General features: G+C 42.2%; 1 protein-coding gene and 1 long non-coding RNA gene across 2 annotated transcripts; both read right to left on the minus strand.

Annotated features, from left to right (window-relative positions):
- Window positions 1-160: 160 nt before the first annotated feature.
- scarb2a (scavenger receptor class B, member 2a) lies at window positions 161-13,615 on the minus strand. Its single transcript, XM_085909485.1, has 13 exons — window positions 12,829-13,615; window positions 8,958-9,115; window positions 8,739-8,886; window positions 8,422-8,616; window positions 7,864-7,955; window positions 7,158-7,277; window positions 6,760-6,938; window positions 5,214-5,332; window positions 4,994-5,067; window positions 4,841-4,892; window positions 4,595-4,747; window positions 3,844-3,891; window positions 161-3,026 (listed from the first exon to the last, which is right to left on the minus strand). The coding sequence occupies exons 1-13, from the start codon at window positions 12,949-12,951 to the stop codon at window positions 2,895-2,897; spliced, it is 1,593 nt and encodes a 530-aa protein (XP_085765611.1). The 5' UTR covers window positions 12,952-13,615; the 3' UTR covers window positions 161-2,894.
- Window positions 13,616-16,143: 2,528 nt separating this feature from the next.
- On the minus strand, window positions 16,144-20,365 carry LOC147058469 (uncharacterized). The gene is made up of 3 exons (XR_015065824.1): window positions 20,261-20,365; window positions 17,883-18,016; window positions 16,144-17,741 (listed from the first exon to the last, which is right to left on the minus strand). It is a non-coding gene; the product is annotated as an uncharacterized LOC147058469 (long non-coding RNA).
- Window positions 20,366-22,122: the final 1,757 nt, after the last annotated feature.

The raw sequence follows: 22,122 nt of genomic DNA on the forward strand, positions 1-22,122 counted from the left end.
GCTATTTGCTTGTATGTGTTGTGTCATGTCTCGTCACGGTGGGACGGTGGGAAACGTAATTTCGATTTCTGTGTGTCTTAACATGTGAAGAAATTGACAATAAAGCAGACTTTTGTATTTTTGGACTTTGAAATGTCAGAAATGAAGAGCAGCAGGCCACTTTGTACTTGATGGCAAGCTTTATTTTCTTGCAAATACACTAGAAATGTTTACAAAAGCTCTGTAAGAAAGGTGTGTGCAGTGGAAATTATCAAAACTCAAAACGAGTAGTACTTTGAATTTTTCTTTTTCACCTCTCCTGCCAAAGGGGGGGGGTGGGGGGTGGGGGATTGTCATTCGGAAAACCCAAAACAACCATCAAACCAGTGTGACAACGTCGCCCGTAACAGAAAGAAGGCGCAAATTGAAACGTGTTGGGACCCCGAGTAGGTTTATGGCACGACTGCTGGCCCCTGAATAGTGTGAGAGAGGAGGAGGAGGAGGAAGAGGAGGGGGGGGGGGGGGGGCGTCATTCATCTTATTCATCACATCAAGATAATCAGCCTGGCCATCAAAGCCCTCCAGTTTGACAATATTAGCATGTTAGCATCAGCTACATCTTTTTTTTTCCCTCCACATAACTTTTTCTGTTCAAACTTCAAAATATAAATGAAATCATATTGGACCCAAGTGGTACTCGACAGAAATATTTCAAACTTCAAAATATAAATGAAATCAAATTGGACCCAAGTGGTACTCCATAAAAACTACACACAAAAAAAAAAAACCAACAACCTGACAATTCCAGGGGGAATACCCAAACATAAATATGTGGCCCTGTTATAAAAACCATTCATTTGTACACACAACTCTGTATTGCTTTTATCTTACACAATAAAAATAATAATACTGAGATTCCACGCCAAAGTGTTCCTTTTTCGGCCTTGATGTCAAGAAGGCACAGCAGCGAATACGGTGGCACATGGCGAAGGGGCAAAAGGGCGGGGGGGGGGGAATAGGGTTTGCGGCACAGGGATGTCTTTGGTCACAGGTCGTGAGTAAGGTCTCCAAAAAGGTTATGGTGGCATTGTGAATGGTCCCAAAATTAACCATGCTGGCAAAATCAAAAAGAAGTGCTAGAAGTAAACAAACCGTCACACTTTTTAGAAGTCAAACGTAAAAAAAAAAAAAAACAATTTTTTTCCCCCAAAAAAATATTCCTAACTATGGGTTCTTTTCTGAGCTAGCCTGCAGTTGGAAGAGAACAAAAGATCCAACCCATCATGAAAGCAAAATGCACTGGAGCCCTTTAACACTGACCTTAAAAAAAGTTTGGCTCGGTACAGTAAGCATTGATCGTTTTTCGTGGTTACAAAATAACCAAACTCGTTGATTGCCGCCAGTCCGATGGGGATCGAAGGCAGGCTTAAAGTAAAAAAAAAAAAAAAAAAGTATCCCAAGCAGTTTGCGAGGCATTTTTCCCCCAACAATTTCCAAAAATGTTCTTACTGCTTACGAGGATTTGTTCTTTTCCCAGCTAGCCCAAGTGGATGACACGTTTCGTATCACATACATGACGTAAAAAAAAAAAAAAGAAAGTTTCCATCAGGTGGTTTGGTTCAGTAGTTTACATCATTTTGCGGTTTCAAAGTACACCAGATGGTTGGTTAACATAAGTAAACCGTTGGTGAAGTTGTAGATTAGAGAGTTAAGAAAATGTTACAAGTGGAATTGAACAAATCTTTTTGCAATTATTTTCATTAGTGTGCTGGATATTGGCAAAATGTATCTTGCGTAGTGTTGAAATGTTGCACATTGAACATCCATCCATCCATCTATTATAACAATTGTTCATCTGAACCACACCAAATCGATGGAAACTTTTCACACTTAGGAAAAAAAATGCTTTTAAGTCAACTAAATAAATGACCACAGTGTTGTTGTTGAACGTACGTCACAAACGTACGTCTCGTTGGATTTGAAGCTCACGGAAAGTTTGACTGGAATGGCAGCGTGAAGAAGACTCGGAGGAACGTCCACAGCTTATTGGCCACTTCCGAGCAGCAAAGACACAAAAGTGAAATGTCGTGTACAGCTGGACCAACTGCTGTAGAAATAACGAGGAAAATAAAAATAAAAAAAACACATGGGGCACATTTTCCAGGCAAAAAGTGTGTGTGTGTGTGTGTGTGTGTCTGGATGAGGGGGGGGTTGTTTTTTTTGAAATGATAAGACAAGTGATTCAAGTGCTGCGTTTTGCACACTAACACTGACAGTGTCTGACTCTTGGGAAAAAAAAAAAAAATAATAATAAAAAAAAAAGGCTTGCCGAGGACCGCACGAGGCTCCAATTGTGCTTGAGTAACAGTGTAGACGTGCAAACCGTCCTGGCGGTAAGGCAAAGAAAGCCACTTCGAGGCTCCCTTGTAAGTTCCGCAAGTCTTTTTTGTTAATTGTGGTTCCTCATTGAAAAAAAAAAAAAAAAATCTTTGACTGGCTATAGAAAGGGCACAAACGGAGCAGCTAGGAAAAGTCTAGTGTTAGATAAGGAGGAGGAGAAGGAGTGGTGGAACACACTTTCACAACCAGCTAGTGTGTGAAAGAAAGGCAAAAATAACAAAACTGTTTGGCTCAGTTTTTTTTTTTAACCTAATACTTAATGGGGCAAGGCGGTTCCCACTGGTGGGACGGTGCATCCCTGTTGGAATGACGACCATTTTGGGTGTGAGGGGGGCGGCGGAAAACAACACTTGGTCGAGTCCTTCATCTTTGGAGCCAACCAGGAGAGGAAGAGCAATCTTCTCCTGATTGACTCGGGCCCTTGCAAAATAGCGAGCCCACCCACTTCCCTCAGCCGCCACGCCCAGAGTGCAAGGGAGGGAGGGTTGGGTGGCTGGTAGGAGGTCCATCCTGGATCAACACTTCTGGGCCTCCACTGGATCCATGGCGATGTAGGAACCATTCTTTTGCGGCTGGCCGGCGGGAGCGTCGGGCGACTCGTCGGTCTTGTCACTGACCTGCGTGTACGCGGTCTCGTCTTTGGCCGTCTGCAGCGGAGCGATCCAGAAGGGGGGGAAAAAAAACAAAACCCAAAAACAAAGCACGGAGATTAGTAACAGATGGCAAAGGCGCCGAATCACCGACCGGCAGAAATAAAAAGCACGTCAACACTTCGATTTTCAAAAATATATGTATCTATCAGCTTATCACTAACGGTCAGAAATAAAAAGCACGTAAACACTTCGATTTTCAAGAATATATGACTTTGAAAAGGTTTTATATCGGATATCTATCAGCTTCACAGCTCAAGACAAAATCAGGTGACCAAATTTTATCATAATGAAAATGACTTCTTGAAATGTTTAGTGACATCTTCATAATACCGTATTTCCTCATGAAGTGAGCATTTACTGTATTTACTTAGAAGCTTTTGAATTTTATTCTAAAAGAAGTTTTTTTTCTTTTTTTAATCCAGTGAATGTGCAGTATCAAACCAAATACGGACAAATTTAGAAAATTTGAACGCCTCATGATAAATATAAAACCACAAAGAATGTTTCCGAGCTCCGGTTTTGGTTAGCAAGCAAAGTTGCTGTTTCCTGGTTGGGATGAAAACGTATCGGTCGGGAGAGAGATCTTTTTCTCGAGTATTTATCCTCCTCTCTCAAGTCGCACCATTTCGAGGAAATACAGTAAATATGGAACACTTGGGATGAAATGTAAACAGACTAAATGAGGCAAGTGCACTGTGTGAAGAAACAATTAAGACCCAAATGGGAATGAAAAATGATACTCAAGATAGCCAACAAAATGCAAAAACATGGAACAGCAAACAAGGCAACAAAAATGGAAAAAAAGACTTACAGCAAAAGAATGAAAAGCCTCAGTAAAATCAATGCGTTTTACTTCGTTCTAAAACAGAAAAAGGGAAAAAAGGGGAGCGTTACTGAAAATTCAAACAGGTTAATACAACAACAAAACAAAAATGCTTCACATGGCAATTTAGCATCGTCAGCATTTCCCGTCATGCTAAGACACCTTAAAAACCCGCATTTGGAAACCAGTTTTCAACAAATTCTAACATTGGTATGTGAAATTGGTTTTGTTAGCTTAGCATGCTTAGTTTTCAAACAATGACAAACAGCGCACCGATTGTTAGTCTTTGTTAGGCAAAAACAAGCTAGCCGTGTAGACGCTAGGCTAACAGGTCGTGTTCTCAACTCTTTTAAAAATGTGATTACTTGCTGCTTAAAAATACAAATGTGACTTTGAGGTACAGTTGTTTTGCTAGCAGTTGCTACGCTAATAGTATACAAATGAAGTTTTCTCAACTAAACAACGAGCTAAAGCAGTGCTAATGCGTCTTTTAAAAAAAACTTGACACAGAATTGCGGGAAAGAAACTGGTTATGTTGGTTTTGCGGTTAAGGTAAGAATGCATGCAATGAGTTAGTTAGCATGCGGCAAATTTGGGGCTTAAAACCTTCCACACAGTCTAGAGCGAGAATTTCGTTTAGCATAACAACACTACAAATCTAATAGGGATACCGCGAGCTAACAGATTATTGCGACTGGGTTAAGGCTCGGGGGGGGGGGGGGGCTACGTGTGAACTCACCTTCTTCTGGCGGTTACGGCAGAACAGGACCACCAGGACAAGCAGCAGGATGAGGCCCATGCCCACGATGAGCAGAGGAAAGTTAGACACCAGGGTGACGATAAGCAGCAGCGTCCTCATCTGGGCGGCAGAGTTGTCATCAACCGTGGCCGTCTACCAGAGGGAAAAAAAAAAAAAAAAGTGTCAGTTCGGGAGGTTGAAGTTCAAATGTTCTAGCACGTTGTGTGTGTGTGTGGTCATTCTCACCTCATTGACGTACATGATGGGGAAAATGGTCTCGTTGAGGTACTTTGTCTCCCTGTGAGATAGGAGGTGGCATGTTAGCTAGCACGTAAAAAAGGGGAGGCAAGGTTTAAAGGGAAACATTTTTTTTAAAATTATTTTTACAAATGGACTTACGGGAAGCCTGTCACTCTCTTCAGGATGACATTGAGCTGAGCGCGCTTGCAGGCCCGAATGGGAACGCCTGTAGTCTGTACACACACACACACACACACACACACACACACACACAACACACACGCTGCTTAAAAAAACAACAACCTCATTGTCAATTTAGAGCACAGTGTGAACACATTTGCTCGCATTTTGTCATTGTAGGTTCTAGAACACGCCGTACCGGCTGCAGGTCCAGATAGGTCTCGTGGTCCTCCTTGTTTGGATTGAGGCCTTCGATGGCGTTAATGTACTTTGGGTCGGCCTGGTAGAAGTGCGGGAAAGACACCACAATGGGAGCGCCTGGAGGGAGGGCACAGAAGTAATACTAAGAGGTCAGTGACTGCTGTTAAAACTCCAGAAGGTACTGTAGATAAGAAGAAACGTGAGCTCGAGGAGAACTATAATTGATATACTGCTATTGATAGTGCCGGCACGTCTTTTAACGACATGCTGACATGGTGATTGCAAACATCCAAGAGTCCACAATGGCCGCACTGATTCTTTTGAGATTGGAAAACAGCCTTTACACTTTCCTCAAAAAGAAAAGCATCATATGACAACACAAAGAAAATCAAAAACAAGGACAAAGGCTCATCTAAGGCTTTGTGACCTCAACAACAAAGCCAATCTCCACAAATGGAGAAAGTGCAGGCGGGCTGCCAATCGAGCTAAATGACTCCAAATACGCAAAGACAACTCATCAAGAAGGTCACAAAGGAAACATTTTGCCTAAAGTGTCACAACCAATTATTAGAAAGTTCAGGGAGCAAAAACTTTTTATAGGGCCAGAAATATTTCAAATTTTCCCTTTATAATGAAAATAACCAAACTGCATTTGACAATAAATTAGTTCTGGTCTGAAACTTTTCAGTGTCAATGAAAATTGAATAATGAACAATGGTGCAACATCTGATAAAAAAAATAAAATAAAAAAAACAACAACCACAAAACCTCAATCTAGTATTTTTTTTTTTTGGTTGATCTAATTACATTGTTAAATGGGCTTTTTTTTTTTTTTTTTGCACAGTAGTCCATCCAATATGCTAATCGTGGCAGTACAAGTATCTGATAAGGACGATGAATGGTTGAAGGAATGCAAACAGCAGAGTCCAGAGGTGAGCGTGTGTAGTGTATGTTTGGGATGTTCCTCGTGCTCTTATCGCGGCAATGGCTCTTCACTCAACACGGTCAAATAGTCCAATCATTGCGACACGAGCGCACCGACACCGTTAAACATTCACCCGCGCGCTCAAACGGCAAGCAAGAAAGGGACCAGATTGCGCAGGGCCATCTTCGGATGATGAAGTTTGTGTATAAAGATATTTTACATTCTGATTGAAGCGGGCAGATCGGAATCAGGCGTGGACATTTTCGGAGAACTGTAAAATGTGAATGAATTGCTCTCCTTTGATTTATGAGAAGGGATCCAAATCAAGTGGGGAAATGATTCCAATTTCAAAACTCTGTTACTCGTAAATGTGAACTGCCGTGGGATAATGAACGACTTATTCCGAGCTAATGATTGACAATGAAGGTATATTTCCGCCTTGCTTTGCTTTGCTGACCTTTGCTGTTACTTTGTATAATGGCCAAAGTGTGGAATAAGCTCGACTATGCACGAAGAGGATTTGGATGTGGGGTAACATCAGATGTTGGGCCTTTGTGCGCTTTCACTTGGCTTTCTTTTCCTGCCGTGAGCTGTCATTTCCTTCCTTTTCTCCTCTTACCTTGTCGACACACGCTGACTTTGAGTACGCCGGTGCCCAGACACTTTCCGGCGGGCACGCAGAAGCCCTCGTTGGCTGGGTTGTCCACGGGGCTCATGAGCACGTCGTTGGGGGGCGCAAAGCGGTACGCCTGGATGCCTTTCACCTCCACGTCCTTCACGTAGGCCAGATGGATGGACCTGCCAGAAAAAAAACCAAAGTGAACCCCCGTGTGCTCATCTCAGCTTCAAAATGCTTTCCTGTGTATCGTTTCGCTTCCGGGGAGTTGTCTGCTTTTCTCACAGAAATTCCTTATCAGTCCCTGAGATAGTTCTTTATCTGTGATTCACGATCCTGTGTTTTTCCTGGACGGTAAACAAGGTCGGGCGGGCGAGGACGCGATAGCGGCGCGCGCATACCTGCAGAGATCGGCGGCGAAGATGTAAAGCAGCTCGTTCCTGTTGATGAGCGGGTGGAAGACGGCGCCGTCCGTGCCGTTGATCATGTTGCTCTGGTTGGACGACCAGAACGTCATCTCCCTGGTCGCAAGGAGAAAACAAATGGCGCTGTTAGCTGTTACTGCGCTTTCGTAAAAAAAAAAAAAGAGTCACATGTCAACGTTAAAAAAAAAAAAAAGAGCTTTGGAAATCAACATTTCTCGTTGTGGTCACTTTGTTTTCGTACATTGAGTGACAAAAGTGAATTTCTGAGTCAGATTGACACAAGTAGCTAAATTTGGTGTAGAGCACCATTTTGCGCTCCTTTTAATGTTCCCGGTGCAATAAACTGTGTCATATGTTTTTATTAAACATTAAGCTGTAAAACACTTTGGGTTTTTTTTTTCCCCTCGGGAAATGGGACAAGGGGACGATCTATTCGATGCTTGATGTATTGGCGTGTTCTCAAATCTAGCGACCTGGATCTAAAGTACAAAGTCGCAATGGATAGCCAAACACTCATTTTGCAATCTTCAAATCCAGAGAGCAAATGGTTCCCCTGCTCTCAAAAATGGTCGAACTGGGCAAATACTGACAATATCTGACAGAGTAGACCTAAGGAGGAATATTTCAAAACAAGCCCAAAAAATAAAAGCTCATCCAAATAATGAAAGGAAAAAGTGTTTACTTGAGTCCGTTCCACGTGTCGATTTTGCCGTAATCCATGTAGTCCTGCTCGCCGGTGTTGAAGACAAACTCCCCTTCGTGGGTTCCGTTTTTCTGCCAAGATGAGAGAGAGAGAGAGAGCGAGAGAGAGACAGGTTGAGACACGAAGCGCCTCATGCTGGCCAGGCACTGAGTCGGAACGCGTTTGCGTCCCTACGCTTTAATGAGCCGTGAAAAGAAACGCCGCTTTGTGTTTGGCTGTCCTCGTAAGGGACAATAAGCCTCAAACGGAGCACAAGGAACGCTCGTAATTGGAGATGGGGAGGGGGAACGCAGTCCGTTGATTTTGGGGAAGGGGGAGACAATAATAACATCGAGACTCTAGCAGTCATCAAATGTTTGCGGAATTTGTCTCAATACTGCCGACGTAGTGAGTTGGGTGGTCGGTTTAATTCCGAGTCAGCTAAGACTCTCATTTGAGTGGCTGGCGACCTCGCCGCAGCATTGCAGAAGTTGCGTCACGCGCCGGCTAACGGGAAGTCTGCAAAAAGACACGACTGCGTGAGCCCTCGGCGCTCACCTTCCACATGAGCCCAAAGTACTCGTCCACGTCCGGCTTCATGGAGTGGATCTTGGTGAGGATGGGGTCCTTGAAGCCCCACAGGTACTCGTGCACCGTGCGCGTGGTAAACAACTCGGCCCCCAGGCCTTTGATGAACATGGAGATGACGCTGCGCAGGAAAAACGAGTACGAGCTGAGCTCGTTCATCACCACCTAAGAAGACACGGTCGAGCAAAAGTCAAATATACAGTACCGTATTTTTCGGAGTATAAGTCGCACTGGTGTATAAGTCGCATTGTGTTCAGAACGGCAAAGATGAACCAACGGCCACCCACCACTAAGGGGATATTGATGGTCCTGAGCATGTCCACTTCGGGATCTCCCACAGACTTCTCCCGCATGAAGACGAAGGTTTTAGGGTTGAGGGCGTAGACTTTGGTGCCGTTCTCCAGGAAGGTGACGTTCTCCCTGGGCCGGTACTCCCTGGGGTGGGAAAACAGTAGGACGCGGGTCAGACGGGCGCATCAGGGGTCCGGAGAGGGGTGTCGCATTACCTGTAGGTGTAAGGTCCGATCTGCTGGACGGCTGCCCGGCCTCCCGCTAAGAACACCTCCGGGTTGGTGACGTTGAAGAAGTAGTACTCCATGTAGACGGGCGGGGGAGGGTTCTTCCACGACTCGAACATCTGACTCTTCTCCGTCAGTGTTATTTCCTAAAGGACAAAGTCACACTTAATACAGAGCTCCTGAGGGCAAGCTCGAACAAGAGGACGAGCGTGCCGGCAAACGTCGGCGCGGTAGAGGAGTTGAAAAAATAAATAAATTATCTACTCAACTACAGTAAAAGTATTTGCACTTTTCCCACCTCCAGTGTACGGGTTATTTTTAAACACGTGGACGCAAGTAACACTTCCTCTCGTTTCCAGTTTGCTCAAAAGCCTTCGTCCGCTTCAGGTTAATTGTCGAGGGCATTGTCTCCAACGCACACTCGGCGTCAAGACTCGGCCGCCGCTTCCCGTCAAGAGACTTTGCGACCTTGGCAGATGTTTACGGCCGGTGTGGCTATTTGTCGGGTCGCTCGCATCCTCGTTCCCGTGAAAGCACAGTCGAGCTCAAGGCAAGCAAACTTTGCCGACAGGTTTCCTGTTCCCGTAATTTTTTATTTTTGTTTTCTAGGTATAATAGCATTTTGCCATGAAAGGCATACAAGATTTTCCAAGTAATACTTTCATAAAGCTTTAGTCATTGTAAATTCGATATAAGTATGTTGCTATAAAAAAAATACTACATAGATTTGGGTTCAGAAATGAATACAAAAATATCCCTACTTTTTGAAAAAGTGGTCGTTTTTCTTGTAATTTTAGACCTTTTTTCCAAAAACCTTGTTTCTGCAAAAATAAGCAAATATTTGTTCGAAAAAAAAAACGAATCGCCTGTCCGCATTGTCACATTATAAATCTGGAAGTGAAATCAGGACGATGTCACGCACTTTCCAAAGTAACTTCTTCCTTTTATGAACGAGAAAAGCACGACTCCTTGGATTTTTTTAAATTTTTTTTTCACCCCAAGGTTGCTTTGATGCTTTTTGACTGTTATTTGGATCTGGTTTATCAGGAGAAACACAGTCTAAGGACATGTGTGGAGGTTGATGAGGACCAGCCCTTAAACAAACAAAGAGCTTTGACAGCGCTGTTCGACTGAGACCATATGTGATGAGAAAAACGATGTGTCTCACTTTTCAAACGCTTTCACGCTCAATCCGTCATCAGTCTGTGTTTGCAGTTTACTGGTTCCAGCGCAGTGAAAAAAGAAAAGAAAAAAAAAGTCCTGCCCCCAGGGCTTGAAGAAGGCAAGAAATTCCTCACATGATTTATATTTCCTTCCACGCCCTAGAGCTGGGATTCTCAAACTTTTCAATCCAGGGAGCTGGTAATGAGATTTCTTTCCCCCCCCCTTCTTTTACAATGACCTCTCATCCTTAATTTGAACTATCTTAACTGTTATGAAGTTGAACTGAATAATCAGAACGCCAATTAAACAGAACTACGACGTATAGAATTTCAAAAGCTGACCAAAAAGTCATGAAAGAAATGTTGAGAAAATTAAATTGCCCGTTTTGAGTAGTGAGATTAAAGTCAAGTTCACTTCGGGTAACAATATTTTTTCAAAACGATATAACATAATTTATATTATTTTACTGCGCACTCTTGCTTATCTTATCCTGAACTACAACTTCCAAGCAAATCTGCAATTAGGTTTGTTTTTTCTTCCTTGAGGCAGTTGAGGATTAGCAGTTACCCCCTGCTAACTTCTCATTTAGAGATTCTCAATGGGGGGAAAATGAATTTACTACACCAAGGAGCCAGAGGGAAAGCTAGCTGGCTGGCTAGCTGGCTGACTGGTTGGCTGGCTGGCTGGCTGGCTTCCTCCCTAAGTAGTCCAGATGAGTTGGCACGGTGGCCCCGAAAACGCTCGCCGCCGATTCATGTCAGCAAGAGGAATGCCAACAATTCCCAAAAGGTTAAAGGCGGTGGCGGGTGTGCCGGGCTGCAACATATAGCGCGTCAGCTGCTTCCCCCCGATTGAGCTGCTGAATCGCCACAATGCCAATTTCACCGCTCCCGTTAGGGTGCGTTGTGTGGAAATTTGAAAATTGATCCAACAGGAGAATGGATTCACTTTTTTTTCCATTTCATCATTTATGTTCTTATCTTTATATTGATTATTTTGTATGGTTTATATTTTGAAGTCATATTTGGTATTGACTTTATTTGCATTAACTACTCACCTGATAGTATATTATTTCTATTTAAAAAAGACATTATATTGTTACTTATAAGTAACGATGTGGTCTTTTTAAAAAAAATATATATATATTTTATTATTAAACAGCATGCCTCAGTTGGTCTGTTTGCTTGGTCTTTTTAAAGAAAACTAATTAAAAAAAAAAAGGGTTAAGATGAACCTACTGTCTTATTATTTCTTTCCATAAAATGTTAGCAACGGTCTATGTACGGAAAAGAAAAAAAAAAACATGCCGTGTTAAGCCAACAAGCCACTCCAACAGCTGGGAATGACAAAGAGTGTAAAAAGTGGCCACTCGCTAAATAAAAACAAGACAACTCAGCATAAACACAACTCGAGGCTTGAAGTTTTACCCGTGAACTCCCTTCCCCCCCATCCTCCATCCAAACACAGACAACCTTCACCCGCCCTCCTCCTGCTGTCACTGCAAGCGGACACATTGCAACACCAATGCATTTGTTCCATGTTCAAAAAAGAACAACAAAAAACATCTGTTGTGTTTGTTCAGATTCATCTGTCCATTTTCAATGTTGCAAGGGTGGTCTACACCCCAGACTGGTCGCCAATTTGTGACAGCAGCAGCGTCACATATTGACAGGCACTGCAAATATTCAACCTACACTTCTTGCAATCAAGTCAATCAGATGACCTGCAACGCCAGTGACAATTCAGTTTCAGAAAACTTCATTTCTCCCCATGAGCCACTTATATGTTTTAAACCAGATATTTGGCCCATTTGTCTCTGCCCTGTTAATATATAACATACCATGCCAATTAAACATTTTATTAAAATAATAATTGTCAATTTAACAATTTGACGTTTCAACTTCACATTGACCTACAACACTGGAGACTGCAAAAGGATGAATGAACATCGTTTTAATGTGCCATAGAATTTTAAAAAAATACTATGACATTAGTCTAAAAAACGAACCTGACATCCATGTTTCTTAAATTGCTACTCTCTTGTTTTACTTGTCACTGGGGTTAGTACCTATTCAGCCATTTTCAACCAGTTCAGGGTCGTGGGTCACCCACTCATATGAATACAAAAAAATATACATACGAAAAAAGTAGAACATCACATTCTGCACAAGTTTATAATAATATATTATAATATATATAAAAGATTTCATGCACATGGATGGATAAATCATTTTAATCTGCGATACATCAAGAGACCATCACTGCACATGAATGAATGGCAATGAATGAAAAAGGATTTGTGGATCCTCTACTTTGCTTTTAACATCAAATGGAGACCTTTATATCTTGAGAGCAAAGCAGTATCTATTTTCTTTAGCTAAAAAAAGTACAAATGCACATTGAGATGAGCAAGTCGGGACAAAAATCAAAATAGCAACATACTGGATCGTTGTGGTGAGGGGAACAATTTGCCCTTCAAAGTTAATTTTTTGGAGATTATAAAAAGGAAAGGCTATGAAGGCTTTAATGATGCATTGAAGTTGCGTAAATGGGAAGACAGAAGCATAGCAATCGTATCCGGGAATGTGTCAGTGGGTCATGCTGCATCAGCCGGTCTGAGCCTTAATGTAATGTTTTCCAGTAGATCATTTTTTAGTGTCATTTGGACTTTAAAAGAAGGTCAAACTGAGCTCACCTTTTTCAAGCGGTTGTGAATTGTGGTCTGGAAGACTTGAGCCACCACCAGGGCGATCCCCACGATTAGGAGGTGGGCACACACGATGCCGGTGGCGTAAATGGCACACGATCTCCGGGTCATAATGACAGAAAAGACACAAAAACGGTGGAATAATGTTGCTTTTCAAGCCTTTTAGGAGGGGGGGGGTGGGTGTCCCTGAATAGAGGTGCGTTCGATTCGTCCCCACGGGTCTACTTCTCGGAGAGGTTTTCTTTCTCTTTCCACTCCCGACTGTTTCTTTGTAAGGCTCCGGGGAGAAGGTGGCGATTTTAGCCGGGTGAAGTGGCTTTTTGAAGCCGGTTGATGACGAGGAGGAGCCGCCGCGTTGCCTCCCTGCCCCTCTCTACTGGAATGAAGCCGGTGAGGCGGAGCGCCGTGTTTTCGGAGGCTGAGCCGGGCGGGGCGTCGTGTAGAGAAAAAAAAAAAAAAAAGATCCACACACCCACTGGCTACTATTTAAAAAGGATGCCACTCGTCTATGACAATCACTACTACTGGCTCTACTAAAGCAATACGGCGCGCCCGATCCGCCCTCAGTCTTCAATCCTTTATTACGCTCCATTTGGCAAGGTTATACTGGTCCCTGGTTTAAAAAACAAAAAACCGTTAGCATTTAGTTTTAGAATTTGTGAAAAAGCGGCATCATGACGTGACTTTAAAGGATTTTTATTTCGACATATAATTTTCAAATATTCTTTTCAATCTATTTCAATTCTTACAATGCTTCTTTTGTTCTACTTTTATTCCCCAAAAAGTTACGCTTTGAAATGAAAACGGTCCTGACGTCACGCCCCCCCCCCCCCCCATCACCTCCCTCTCCCCCCCCCCTGCGTCAAACTCGGCTTCTTATTGGTTTAAATCCGCACGGACCACTATCTCGACACTAGCCCCTCCGCTTGCTGATTGGTTAGAAGCCGGTGGGCACGATGTCGAATTTGATCGACTGATTTTGGGGCGGGGTTGATATTTAAAGGGGGAGCCACTGGTGGAGATATCCAGCAGAGAGTGAATGATGAGCATCGAGGAGCATTCGAGGAGACCAGCATCCGATGACGGAGAAGAGAAGCTGCAGTTTGGTCAATACACGTAGACTAATAATGCACAAAGCACACGTTTGTATAGCAAAGATTAATTGATTCATTCACTGAACTAACTTCTAGTATTGAGCTCAGATCCATTTCCCCTATCAAATTGCCATCACATTAAAACATCTATTTTATTTTTTGCTTTTAACAAAGTAAAGAAAATGTAATGAAGAGAATGTGGTGACATATAGGTTTTGTAAAGTGCAATTAGCGTGCAGATTTTCATGTTCCTGTGTTGAATGTGTGCATTTAAGGGGTGTGGCCTAGTGTGTAATGTCAGGTGCTTGAATTAATTGATGTAATAATAATAATAATTGTTGTTTTAAACTACTACTTTACAAACTTGTTTTGATCACGCTGTTGCTTCGATAAAAACAGTTGCAGCTATTGTGCTAAATACGTACGTATATGTTTACATCATGATCACGTACGTGCATGTAAATGAAAGATCATCACATGTAAACAGCTGACCAGAGGTATTTGGTCGAAATCCGGTATTATGATTTTTGTTGACAGTAACTTTTCATTGCTGTTTGTTAGCAATTTACTTGAGTGATGTTTTTGTATTGCCAAATTTGGGTATGCATCCAGGAAATTGTTTTTTTATTTCCAATTTGGTTGCCATTATGATTTTGGCTGACATTATGTTCTCATCGCTGGTTGTTAGCGATTAAACAGAACTTCGGTGACGTTTTTTTTTTAGAAGGATGCGACATCGGCCAAGGTACACTTAGGTCAATTTAGGAACACATCCAGGAAATTATTTTTAATGTGGTTTGCATTATGATTTTGGTTGACAGTATGCTCGCATTACTGGTTGGACTTCAGTGAGGATTTGTGGAAGGATGTGACACTAACCAAGGTGCAACCTTTTAAATTTAGTTGCGGATTGTGGAAATCATTTTTTTTTTCAATCTGGTTATTTTTTGCGTTGACATTGTCATCGCCGTTTGTTAGTTGATGTGAAGGATGCGACATAGGCCAAGGTACAACCAGTTAAAATTGGGTGCAGAGACAGGATTCTGGTTTTTTGACACGATGTTCTCTTTTTTTTGTTTGATGGCTATTCAGCAGAACTTTTGTGACGTTTTTGGGGAAGGATGCGCCACGAGCCAAAGTACATATGGGTAAATTTAGGTGCGGATCAAGGAAATTGCTTTTTATTTTGGTTGACATTTTGTGATAACAGAGATGCCAACCGTCCTGACTTCCCAAAATGCCTGGAAAGTGGAATTCAGGAAGACTTCCCGATGGCCATCTCGCAGATCCTTCAGTTTCCAGAATAACAATACCCCCTCATTTTTTTTTCTCACCACGCGACAATGAATTTTTACACTGCTTGTAAAAGCTAATATTCCCCCCGCCCCCCCTTTTCACAAACTTTTGGAAAAAGGTGGGAAAATGGAGGACAAAAAAAACACACAAATACTATATTCATGTATCTAAAAAAAAGTTTGCGATATTGTTTTTTGAAAAGAAAAATCTTGTCATTTTAAAAGCGTCAATTTGACCAGACACGACAACTGTCTGGATCTTTTAGGTCAGGGGTGACATTGCCGGGATTTTACGAGACCCCTTTGCATCGTGGAACTCGGAATATCTCGTGATGAGGAAACGGGACACTTATGGGGAGGCCAACACCAAAGCTTATTTACAGACAACACCAGCTGCTCATCTCAGCTTCATTCTTAGGACAGAAGCACACACATGAAATGCTTCAACATATAGAAAGTTAACTTCAATAAAACATTCCGTAAAAATAGTCCAAACTCCAGGGGAGGTTTGACGTTTTTGCAGAAAAACCTTGTCATGTCACGTAACGGCTGTCAAAACATTAGCATTAACATTATTAATACTCTCGACGTCTTTGTCTTTTCCCTCGAATGATATCAAATTGTTATTTATTAACTGTTAAGTTTGTTAGTAAGTCAAATGTGTCGCCTTTAAAGTAAACATCCAAAAGGTGAGTGCGGTCGCTGCCTCTTGCATAAGAGCCATTCTTAAATTCAGTTATGGTGCAGGAAGTGACACACAGGGCGGCTTTTGATGTTTCTCTTTCTCTCGGAATGAAACCGACTGGGCGCTGAACTCTCACTGCAACTGAGTGTTACCTCATTGTACTCCATAGGATGGGGAGGGGGGGGGGGGGGCAGGGGGGGTCCGGCATCTGTTCAAACAAGAGCAATGCAATCGGGTGGGGGGAAAAAATAACAGTTGGAGTAATTTGTCTGGAAGAAAAGGGTAAAACGGTTCAAGCGCTGTTTTTTTTTTTTTTTTTTTGTGTTTGCTCGGCAGAGCGACACTGACGCCTTTTCTTTTACAGCAGCGCAGCATTTTGAACAATCGCGGATTCGTTGGTTCTTTCCATTTTCAATAAGATTCTAAAGTAGGATTTTTGTTGTTGTTAGTGAAAAAAAAAGGGGCAGTTTTTTTTCTTCATTTTGTCCAAATGATGCGTACGTTCATATGATGAACTGCGTCAGTGTTATTTCACGGTATGCCCGACGTAATTCACACGCTGTGCAACAAAGAGACTTTATCCCACAGCGGGTAAATAATTTTTTTGGGGAAAAAATGCTTATGAATCCCAGTCCTTGTCCCCGACTGCTCCACCCCTTCGGTTTTTGCGGTGAATTTTGACCTCACCACAAAATGTCCATTCATGAGGAAGAAAGAAAATATCAACTGAATCAGCCAAATGGTGTCTACTTGTTGGCAATGATACCTCCGACTTTGAACGCCTAAAAGTAGCTCGATAGCCACAGGTTGATTTTATTTGAAATTTCCATTTCTGTTGGTCAAATAGGACTTTTAGCTGAGGCTTTTTGTGGACAACTAACTTTAGATATTAGCGTCTCATGCTAGCTGAAAGCTAACTAGCTGCTAGCTAGAGTGCCAGTGACATTTTGATCCGGTTTTAGTTCTCACTTCTGTTCTCTCAGCTCGAGCTGACTTAAAAAAAAAAAAAAAATTGGCGTCTTTTATTTTTCTCTCCGATGTTTTATCTCTTTGAATTTTTTTGCCAAATCTCTTGGATAGTTTGTGTGTATGAATGAAAAGCACTTTTTTCTATAATGAAATAAAACAAAGCAGGCCGCATGCAGTGAGTCATGTCAGCACGAGGTCGCATCAGCCTTCAAATTACAATTTCGTGTGAGTACAAATAACACATCGAGGATAAATAACAGGTGTGTTTGAATGGAGGCAAATAAAAGTTGAAGCCTGGGTGCGCTCGTGAATACACATACATTTCGCAACAATAAAACATGATAAGAACTCAAGAATTACCTGTATGACAGCCATTTTAGATTTCTTTACAGAGACCAATGTATTCTACTTTTTTGGGGGATATACGTGTATATATTTTTTATATCTTTTTTGAGTTTTAATTGTAATGTAAAGACTATAATCCACATTCACATCATTCTTATCACCATCTGTGTATGTTTTCTGTTTGTAAATGGTGCCGCATGGAGGATGGCAACGTGTACAAGGTGTAATCTACTAACAATCTATCATGTCTGCAATATATGCACAGCTCCCACCTCCTTTACATTATCCGCCATTAAAATCCCACAGTGAGGCTGCACCATAGCAGAGCCTGGTACCGCACATTAAGTCACGGTGCTTTGCAAAAGGCCGTGTCAGGCAAAGATGGCGTGAGGGGGAGTTGATATACAAGCCGGCTTGTCAGGGCCTTTTCACTGAAGGTGAAAGATGCGTGCCAGTTGGTCATTAAAGGTACAGTACAGCTGGATTTATCTACCAGCCTTAATTCCTGGTTTCCTGGGAGAGAAAGGCGGCAGAGAAAGAACTTCAAGCTCCAAGTACTGGAATGTGGCGATACTTGGTGGAATTGAAGAATTTATTAAGGGAAATGAAATTTAAGACTTTTAAAGGATCTTATATGACACATACTCCACTTACCTGGTATCAGTATCAGTGTGTTGGTATCGGAGCGCTCATCTCCATTCAGTTTGTTTTTGTTTTTCCTCAATTTTGCAGATTCCCAAGCTATGGCTCGTGGACCACCGGGGAATTCCTCCTCGTTTGGCAAACATCTTTGTGATAAAAAGGAATGTGTACATCTGAGTTTCAAGGTCAAGTGTTTATTTACTCAAAGGCCATTCAAGTGATGGGCCCGCCATAGGATTGTTTGGTTCTTTGGAGGTGTGGTTCATTTCCCACCATTCAACCCTTCCCCCCCGACAGATTTTATAAGCGGACCCAGCAGGTCATTGTTTTAACGTGTTCATTCAAGATGTTAAAAAAGCGCCGCGTCACAATGGCAGAGAAAATAAAGATAGAACTCTGAGGTTGTTTTTTTTTTTTTTTTTCTTCTTCTTTTTTTAAACTGCCCGCAGTGACCTGAGCGTGACCGCAGGTTTTGCACGGAGTTACACAACAGCAGAGCATTGTGCACCATCACAAAGCCAAGCACCCACAAATTTTGCACCGCTTCATTAGAAACCATAAAAGACTTTCCCTGAGCTCAAGTTAGCAGGTGTCAAAGGACCGTGAGTGAGCTTATATATTTTTTTTTGGGGGGGGGGGGGGGTTCATTTTTGTGTCAAGAGAAGATGGATTCCATCATAAGAAATCTTGGTATGTCCTATATATGTGGGGACCTTATTGCTAACAAGGACTGGCTGCATTCCGAGAGTAATCAATTTGTTTCATGTACATATATGCAACTAAATGAATGAAATTGTCTTTACCTTGCAGGATGTTGGTCATGTGATCTTAAAAAGGGAAACCTGTCACACCTACCCAGCACGACAGGAGGTTTTTTTTTTGCACATCCTTAGTGGTGCATTGTTTTCTTTTCCAGTCGACATCCTTAAGAAGAGCTATTACAAATGGCCGTCAATCCCCTTTTGAAGGGAAAGCCAGCCGGTTGCCAGAGCTTGTGATTTATTTATTTTTTTAAGTGACCATAACAAAAACATTTCCTGTGTATGGGACCCGTTTCCCCTCATTGTGCTCCTCCTGTCAATAAGAAGCCGAAAGTCTCTAGAGGGAAATTAAGGTTCTCCTGTGGCTTTTGTCTTTTCTTCATTTATTTCAACCAGATTGCGTGTGATAAATAAACTTTATAGGCAGGATCAAGTGTGGATCGGAAATTTTAGTTTAAAAAAAAAAAAATCAACATGAAATGAAATTTTTGTTTATTATCTGATTTGATTGTGACGTATCATTGCAAACATGCAAAAAGTCATTTTTTTAGATAAAACATACATTTTCCAAACAGCTTGCATTGCTCAACTTATCAAACTTTTCTAAGGCCAAGTTAAGCGCTTGATTTCCTTACAGTAATATTTGAGCGATCAGTCAAAAGGGGGGGGGGGGAGGGGGCCGAGCTTAGCCCAGTCACACCATCCGAGCGCAGCCATTTAGAGCCTTGTTTGCGAACAATGCCTCCCTCGTCTCACAAAGTATTCTCTTTCAATATTTATACACAGTCCGGGACACGCGAGAAGGAAATCCTCCCGGAGAGGAACCGGAGCTACTGTACGGCGCGTTAAAAAGAACCCCCGCCCCCCCCCCCCCCAACCCCCAAGCCAACGTTTCCTGGCTCTTTTCTCACTTTGCAATCAAGTGAGAAAGCGCAACGCTGAGGAGTGTGAGGGTAAAAATAAAACGCTTATCTGACCACTGATCTTCAACAAAACACCACAAGTGCTCTCATGTAAACATCATTTTCCAAACACGTTAGCTCCCCCGAGGAGGAGGTTTGTTTGTCAGCGGGATCACACCACAATGACCTCAGCGCTTTTCCAAGAAACTTTGTCAAGGGATGTGGCACGGGACCGCTGAAGAACATGTTGGGTCCTTTGGTGTGGCGCCGGGATTTGTTTTGACACTTTTTGTTTCGGACATTCCTTAATTTCTCTGTACAGTTGCCACATATAATATTGTAGAATTCCTGCAGCCTTTGTGCACATCTGGATAATGTACAATATTAGCTCTACACATTACAACATAAGACAAAAAAAATCATTCGATTCAAATATAACTCCCCGATTGGTTGAGCCATTTTTGCCGATATCAATAAATCGGTCAATGAATCCGTTATCTGGATTTTATTCCGCTGATTATCACTGCTGCCTTTTTGTGCTCATTTCGTCTACAACAAAGACCCACATATGGAGTCCTTCTGTGACCTTTTTGGCATCAGGGACTTCTTCAACACATGGGCCTGACACTCGGTCGTCGCCTTTTACCAGCGAACTAGCGGCCCGCGTGGCTGCAAGCTGGGACAATGATACGAATTGCATTTAACGCACGTAGAGCCGAATTCCTACCGGTGGAGCTGCTCTTGAAATGAATAAGCGGATCCATTCAAGGGGTTGCTGCTGTCGCTGCATCATGCTGACGTTGTTGTCAGAGCGGTCCTGTGACAGCACGAGTCCTGCGTCTGCGAGATAATAAACAAAGCCTTCATAGTTTTCACGGTCAACATAAATCTCAAGGCTATCGGTAAAAAGGCTACGACCGTTTTACACCCGCACACCTTCACTGTGGGCTGTCTGTCACTATCGAATATTTTTAGCATCAATTATTCCATTAATTAATCATGCAAACGTTGACTTGTCCATTCATTGACTAATTTTGACACCTCCTACTTTTGGTATTTAAATGTACAGTTTTATTGTCCTTTGTTTTATGCATCAATCTTACAGCAAACTTCAACTAGATGAAAAGTTCAACATACTTTTTTTTTTTTGTGGTCCTTTGAGGCAAATAGTGATGCTGAACACGCTGACCCACTGAATAATGTTCAACTGTCGTCAAACTGTGTCAAAGTGAATTTGTTTCTATCATCAGGGGTAATCAGCAATCAAAGTGAAACCTCGGTGTCCCCGTGGTGTTCTCCAAGCTCCAGGGACCCCGCCCCGCCATCACATTATCGCTAATTAATAGTCCTCAAATGGGACACTGTGTGATCACAAAGGTAAAACAAACACGTGTAGTAGTGACACTCGAGTGTTTTATAAATTCCCTGACAATCTTTAGCGATCTCTGGAGGAGACCAGTGCCTAATAGTTACCCAAGCTGGTAAATATTAGAGCGGTAGAGAAGAATGTTTGGCAAAGGCCAATCAATTATTCGGGGGGGGGGTGTACCTTCTTTGTATGTATATTTTAAAATAGTAAATCAATTCACCTAAGGCATTTGAACTTAGTTGCCGAATCTAGCAACCCCCATAGTGGCTTACAATGTTTGGTAGCCATGGTAACGTCACCTACTGTAAGTGTGTTTTTACGCAAATGTGTGTTTTTGCAAATATTGTAGACGGATTGGCGAATGAAGAACTGTGAATAATTGGGAATTCACTTTACGTAAAATTCTGTTGTATTTTGCTCAATTAATACATTGTTTTAAAACACCTCCATTAATTTAATAATAAAATGTTTATTAGGATAGATGCCAGGAAAAATTCACAAAAATATAAGCCCAAAATTTGCTTCAGCTGTTTTCATTTTCAAATACAAATACGCACTTGAATATTTGTTTTAATTACGATGAATCTAGAAGCATCCCAACTGGACAAACATGGGAGATAAAAGCAGTCTATAGAGCAGACAAAACAACCACAAGCCGGCAACTTCCTGCGTGAGGATGAAACGGCGATGCACTTCCTGTTCAGACATGCTACAGCCTCCAGTGACCCTTTTGACAAACTCGTTCTTGTAATTCCCTCCAGCGTTTTCTTCAACTGTCGGTACGGCACACACATTAACGCGCAGGCACACAAACTAGAAGTCGATAAGGCTCCCTCCCACTCTTCAAACATTTGCTCTTTCCTTTTGCTTTTGTATCTTATCATTAGTTGTGGGCACCCGATGTGCCGAGTGAGAGACGGCCTTGTGAATAGTGTGTGTGTGTGTGTGTGTTGGGGGGGGCTTTATAATTGACATGTTAACTGCTTGGGTTTTGATAAGGAATCAATTCATTATCAGCATCAAAATACACGACGATGTTAGAAGGACGAGTGACGTACTTAGGGATCGTAATGGTGTTGTCGTGTACTCGCAAATTCCAACTCCGTCAAAAGACGAAATGGAAGTCTTTGGAAGGACTAGTGTGACCTTGAGTCAGAAATAAGACTAGTTATCCAATAATCGATTCATTTTTGCACCCCTAGTTAACGATGTTTACAATC

The sequence above is a fragment of the Syngnathus leptorhynchus genome, chromosome 4, assembly GCF_054491065.1.
Source record: "Syngnathus leptorhynchus isolate UIUO chromosome 4, UIUO_Slep, whole genome shotgun sequence".
In the NCBI taxonomy this organism is placed as follows: domain Eukaryota; kingdom Metazoa; phylum Chordata; class Actinopteri; order Syngnathiformes; family Syngnathidae; genus Syngnathus; species Syngnathus leptorhynchus.

Bases quoted from the DNA above. Each gene is read 5' to 3' on its own strand.
- scarb2a (XM_085909485.1), bottom strand. From the start codon at position 12,951: ATGACCCGGAGATCGTGTGCCATTTACGCCACCGGCATCGTGTGTGCC. The intron at 9,116-12,828 runs GTGAGCTCAGTT...TTTGTCCTTTAG, and splicing joins TTCACAACCGCTTGAAAAAG to GAAATAACACTGACGGAGAA. The intron at 4,748-4,840 runs GTGAGAATGACC...TCCCTCTGGTAG, and splicing joins CCATCATGTACGTCAATGAG to ACGGCCACGGTTGATGACAA.